Consider the following 6269-nt stretch of genomic DNA (forward strand, 5'->3'; position numbering starts at 1 on the left):
ATATGCCCTCCTCCGCTCAGCCGCTTCTCAATAGCCTGAGACAAGTGATAAGAGGAGCAGTGCAGAGTGCTTCGAATGCTAAAAATCTTGAGCTCTGGCAGACCCAGGGGAGAACCAAGCTCCAAAACCAAATGCCTTCTGCAAAGATCATACAGCCAGCAGCTTCATCTTGCCTATCCAGGCCAACCACGCTTGCTGATCCAAGCTGCGAACTCTGTCAGAGAGTGAGAGGCAAATTGTCAAGTGCACCGGTCCCAAGCTGTCTAGGTTAAAAGCAACAGCTTGCTATTAACCCTTACTGGAAGGCAGGACAAAGATGAAGGCGTGCTGGTCCTGTGCACAGCCTGTAACCCCACTTAAGCAGAGTGCAGTATTCTGCACCAGCTCCGGCTTTCCAAGGGTCTCATTGTGTAGCCCCATCCAAAGCTCGTTACAGGAATCTAATCTCGCAGGGAAAAAGGCAAGACGAATTGTAGTAAGAATGGCATCAAAGAGAAAAGGTCGTGCTTATCTTGCTGGGGCCAGGTAGAAATAATGGACAATGTGGTTAACTTTATAATGAGAAATACCCCAACCCTTTTCAGCACACGGGCACTGAGCTGGCAAGGCACTTAATTTGAGCATGAGTAGCTCTATTGGAGTTAATATTCATGTACTTAAAGTTAAGCTTTTCCTTAAGTGCCCCTCTGGATCAGGGCCATCTTAATAATTACAGTATTTGTGTTAGACTTCTGATGATTATTAAGTACAGCAAGTCATGTCCTTCTTACCTTTTACAATAATACATTGATCTTCAATATAAAGTACATTCACCTTTGGAGAAGAGCTGAAATTGTATTGGCACCATACAGGAGGCAACTGTACATACACAAATACTATACAGATTTTTTTGGCAGGTTAAGTAGAGTAGAAGAGGTTTGCTGTGCAAAACTTGCACAAAGTTTGTATGTTTATTACTGTTCTTAACAGGAGTCATATGCTAACACAAGAAAACTGAATTTATGGTTGAGAATGCTTCTAAATAAACGTTTGGTGTGCCTGGACCCTGTCTCTGACTTTCGGCCAAATTTGAGTTTGGTAAAAAAGAATATATCTGCTCTGTCCCCTACATTTGTTCAACTTGCATGAATGCCCCCTGTGATGCGTATTATCTTTGGGAGCTAGTAAGAAAAACACAGACGTTCAGTACCTTTGTAAGTGTGTCAAAGTCTTTTGATAATCCATTTCTTACTATCAACCCTTTAAAAATAGGATTCTGTTGTGGTTTTTCTGGCATGATGGAATATTTTAATACAAATAAATTACAGTACAATGCAAAATACACTTTAAAAGGTCTTAACTGTTGTGCCAAGAGAAATTCTTAAATCAAACTTGCTATTTGTGATATATTAAAACAAACTATCAATGTTTAAAAGCCATTTATTGCCTCGTTTGATTATTTAATCTGATAATTCTGAAATTTAGATGTGTTGAGCTAAACAAACAGCTCCCACTGCATTATAAACTGTATAAACACTGCATTTATACTCCAGTGAGTCCTTGGAGTTACACCCATGTTAAATTTAGTAACAAAGAGGAAGCCGTGCTAGTCTATACACTATCAAAACAAAAAGCAGTCAAGTAGCACTTTAAAGACTAGCAAAATGGTTTATTAGGTGAGCTTTCGTGGGATAGACCCACTTCTTCAGACCAAGAAGTGGGTCTGTCCCACGAAAGCTCACCTAATAAACCATTTTGCTAGTCTTTAAAGTGCTACTTGACTGCTTTTTGTTTTGACCATGTTAAACTTGTTTTAGTGAGGTTCAGAATTGCTCCTTGTGAAAAAAAAATTAGATCTAGTAATATATTTCTTGGTTTTCTCTCTGATGGAAGTGTCAACTACCTTACAATTAGAGGCTGACTGACTGGCCAATGATAACATTTCTTATAAGATAACAGAGCAGGCAAACAGGTTATATACACAGACCCAGACATATGTGGATGTGCCAGTATTTATAAACCCACTGTGTGCCTGTGATCTGTTTGTAAACTCTTCTCAGTTGGATTTAAATGAACTTTCATATACATAACATTCCCACTGTACTCTGTATGGTAAGGAACTGAAACAGGCAAAACTTTTACTCTTAGTGACAACAACTGAATCCCATTTTTCTCACATGGATTGTGCTAGCATCACTGAGAGTAGGGGTTTGCCTTAAGTGTCTACATAAATACACCCATACTCACAGCCTGGGCCTTGATGAGCCATTGGGTATGTGATACTCTTTGCCTATCAATTAGAATGGCAATGCATACCAGTCACCATCTAGCTCTTCCTTTGCAAAACAGGGATTACATAATAGAAGTATGCAGTTCTGTAGCAGATCACGTTTTTGTACAGGTAAAGCATCAAGTAAATGATCCAGTTTAAACAGACATTTTCCTGTAGCCCTTATAACAAACCTTCATTGCTAATAACTACAATTTAAATATCACCAGTGACTGATGCTCAGTAAATAGTTTCATCCATGCTTCTAATTTTTCTAGCAATATACCAACAGTGTGGGATGAACATAATTGGTAGAAGTAAAGAAACTATTTTTATACAGTTGTGATGCCTGGTTTTTAATTACTCTTTTATCCCATTAAAAGCGGGACTCATCTTACCCTCTTGTAACTAGTTTTCATGCCACAGTGGCTTTTTTCTACCCCAATGGATTTTTTTGATTTAATACTTTGGTCAATCCACTTTTCTTTGTCGCTCAAGGAAGTTTAAGCCAAGTTCTCTAATTTTGAAGTGTCCTATTTAGCAAAACTATGGCCTGAAAAATTTGACCAAGTTACACTAGGCCAGTGATACTCAGACTGTGGTTTGGGAGCTGCAAATGGCTCTTTAATGTGTCTCCTGATGCTCATAGCAGCACACAATATTAAAACATTGTGGCTATGGTTGCACTACAGCATTCTATTGACAGGAGTCACTGTTGGACGAGATTTCCTGAAAAACTTCTGTTGACAGAGTACGGCCACACACAAAACCCAATCAGGAGAGCATGCCGTTCTGTTGACAGAGCTGCCAGACTGCCCTGCTGCTTTCTTGACAAAACAGGTGCATGGAAACACAGCAGACAGGGCTGCCCATTGCTCTGGATGCCCTGTCTGTCAATAGAAGGCCGGCCAGAGCATCCACACAGCTTTTTTGTTGAGGGAATCTGTCAACAACGGTGTTATACCTCATGGCTGAGAGGCAGAACGCTGCCAGCGAAAGTGCTGAGTTTTGCTGACAGTCGACAAAAACACATTTTGCGTGTGGAAGTTCCACAAGTTTTTTGATAAAACTGGGGTTTTTCTCAGCAAATTTGCTAGTGTAACCATAGCCCATGCGATTTAATTATTAACCCTTCTAACTATTAACTAGTCATAATGCTTTTCCTGGGTTATTAACCAATGAAGGTACTAACTTATTAGCCTAATCTAATAGCTATGTAATATATGCAAACTAAATATTTCCCTGTCATAATGTTTACATATGAACAGTATTATAGCAAATGAAACAACGACCTCACACTATTGTGGGTCTTTTAGGTAACGTTGACTGCTAATTTGGCTCCCGAACCACTGAAGTCTGAGCATCACTGTACTGGAACTCAAGAATGCCAGTTAACAGAATCACAGCAGAATTACTAAACAAAATTAGAAGCATGTTTGGCTTATGGTCTTCATCGGAAATATCTTCCATTCCGTTGCCACATGGTTCTAGTAACAATAAAGTGAAATGGGTCTGTAAAGTGAATTGATTTCCTCATTGCGGCCGTCAAGCAAATAGAATAACGTTTCTACATTTGATGCCATCATTTCTCAAATACAGGCTCCAGCTCCACCAGATGTACAAATTAGGGATTATTGTCAAGGCAAATGCTATTGTACCTTGACTGAATGGGTCAGTGATGAAATTTGCATACAGATAAGAGTTAAACAGAGGTCTCTACTAGCTGCAATGCATTTCTTTTGCATGTATCGCTGTACATAAATTAAACATACTAATTCTTTATCTTTTTAATTCATATAAAGGACTTTTTATTTACAGCTACTCTAATATACATACAGCAATGTTTTTGCCCCCTCAGGGAATTTTTTCACTTAATACTGAGACTCAGAATATTATTTAAAGGGGATTGGATCCACCTAACAGCGTAAGAAATAGCATTTTATTGCACAGGTTTTCTGGTTCATGCTAGTGCTATATATATATCAAAGCAAAACTGTATTAAACAAGGCTTCCCTTTCTGATTTTAGACAGCTTGCGTCCTCCATGTACTCCTGGCTTCTCTGAGTGATCTGTCATAAGGTAGAGTAGCAAAAAAAGAATTTTTCAACTGGCAGTTAATAAAGAGCACAATAACTGTCACAGTCAAGAGCAGGAAGAAAAACAGAACAACATGAGTCACCAGATCTGGCTTATTTATTTCCCCTTCTTTTAACACCCTGGCTGTTGACATATAGAAAGCAGAGGAGCTTACTGGTCTCTGTGTGCTGTTCAGGTAGGGTGTGTTGGTCTGAATGATCAGGTGAGCTTCTGTGGCACTGGTTGAATTTAACAATTCACTATACATGTTCTTGCTTCAATTTTGTTCCCCTGTCGGGGTGTTAGAAGAGAGCAAAAGTGTCAGTCTTTGGTGTGGAAGAGGAACATTCCCCTTTGTAACAGGCTGAAATCCAGCCACATTCTGTGCAAACGTGAATGCAGCAATTCAGTTCACTTACATGGCTCAGTGAGTTTGCTTCTTTAAATCTCCCTGGCTCACTTTTACATTGCTAATCCTTAAACAGTGTTCAGAAAAAAAGGGTCTATATGTACATAAGTATATATACCTCTTGTCCGGGCAGTTGCTCTCTCAGCCCACCAGGGCTTCTGCCAAATGGACTGCGTCTTCTCTCTGACCTGGTTATCTAGGGTGAGTGGACAGGGTCTTCTTAATTTTCCTGGGAGTGTAAGCTGGCAGCCTTCTGTGCATAGGGAAAAAGGCTCTCCTCTTTAACAAAACCCCGTACTGTCAGCCAAACAGAGACAAAGACATGCTTAGTATAGCAGCACTTGCTTGCTTGTAAGGGAAGGCACTGTGGATTTCCAGGTGATTTTCTGAAGGGTGATGCACCCAAATCCAGTGTTAAATAAGATCCACGTCCACCAAAAGAAGCAGCTTCCTCTTGGATATTGAATTGAATTCCCAGCTGCGATTCCCTCCTGCCGGGGACTCCTTGCTGCTGGAATGCTGGCTCTGTGGAAGCATGAGTTGACTTTCTTGATCTGTTCACTGTGCACTGTGAAGCTGGCACTAAGATGCTGTTGCTTTCTGGAACCGTTTTTTCAGTTGCCTTAAAGAAAAATTAAACAAAGGTTTCTTCGTTTAAAACAAAAAGAAGTTCTTCATTCTCTCCAACCCTTTTCCTCATCTCTGGTTCAGCCAAGCTATTTGCCTGCACTGGGGTCTGGGCGTAAGTATGTGAAACGTGACTTTTTCCTTTTAACAGACGCTCCACCGCAGCGTCACTTGCTAGAATGTGGAGGGCAGGATTACACGGCGGTGCTGAATGTTTCTGGAGCCTGTGAGGTCTTGCAATGACTGGCTGCTAAAAGGGAAGAGATCTCATGATAAATCCTCATGATTTTCAAAGCTCTGGGTCTGAAGCTAGGGATTTTGGTGGGTGGGGGTGGGCTTGGACAAAGCACAGATAATTTGAATCACAGGCTCTCTTTCTCTCTTGCTCTTTTCTTTGGACTTTCATTATTAAAATGGGTTTTTCTAGGATAAAAAAGAAAATGTCTTTTTTTTTTTCCTTACATACTCCCTAGCACCCTGGACAGCCCGACAATTAGCATGTTAATTCTTTCTCTTCAGATTGCTTGTATACTGCCATTAGCTGCTGGCTGATTGCCAATTATCCTTCCCAATCCCTCACTTCCATATATTGGATAAGCATGGTTCAGATTTTAGCGTGGCCATCAGAACTCAAAAATGGGGTTGGGGGTTGTGTCGCAGCCAAGTGGGAAAATGGAACATTTGTTAGCTTGCAAAAGGCAAATGTGAACCACTCTTTTCACCTGCAGGACAGTGATACAAGCAAACCATAGAGTAGCTTATGAACATCAACACATCCCAATCCTCGGTGGTCAAGTATTTTGACTGACATAAAAAAGTAATTTTCCTTAAAAGAAAGGAAGAGTAAAAGAAGCAATAATATGCCCGGTGATTATTTTTCCAAGGTTTCTGTTGCAAAAGAGAGTTTGG

At 40.3% G+C, this 6269-nt stretch overlaps 1 protein-coding gene across 1 annotated transcript; it reads right to left on the reverse strand.

Annotated features, from left to right (window-relative positions):
- Nucleotides 1-4271: 4271 nt before the first annotated feature.
- Nucleotides 4272-4592, reverse strand: SMIM32 (small integral membrane protein 32). The gene has a single exon (XM_075009275.1). The coding sequence runs from the start codon at nucleotides 4590-4592 to the stop codon at nucleotides 4272-4274; it is 321 nt and encodes a 106-aa protein (XP_074865376.1).
- Between the last annotated feature and the right edge of the window lie 1677 nt (nucleotides 4593-6269).

This window comes from Carettochelys insculpta, chromosome 15, assembly GCF_033958435.1.
Source record: "Carettochelys insculpta isolate YL-2023 chromosome 15, ASM3395843v1, whole genome shotgun sequence".
NCBI lineage: Eukaryota > Metazoa > Chordata > Testudines > Carettochelyidae > Carettochelys > Carettochelys insculpta.

Coding starts and splice junctions, on each gene's coding strand:
- SMIM32 (XM_075009275.1), bottom strand. CDS start 4,592: ATGTATAGTGAATTGTTAAATTCAACCAGTGCCACAGAAGCTCACCTG.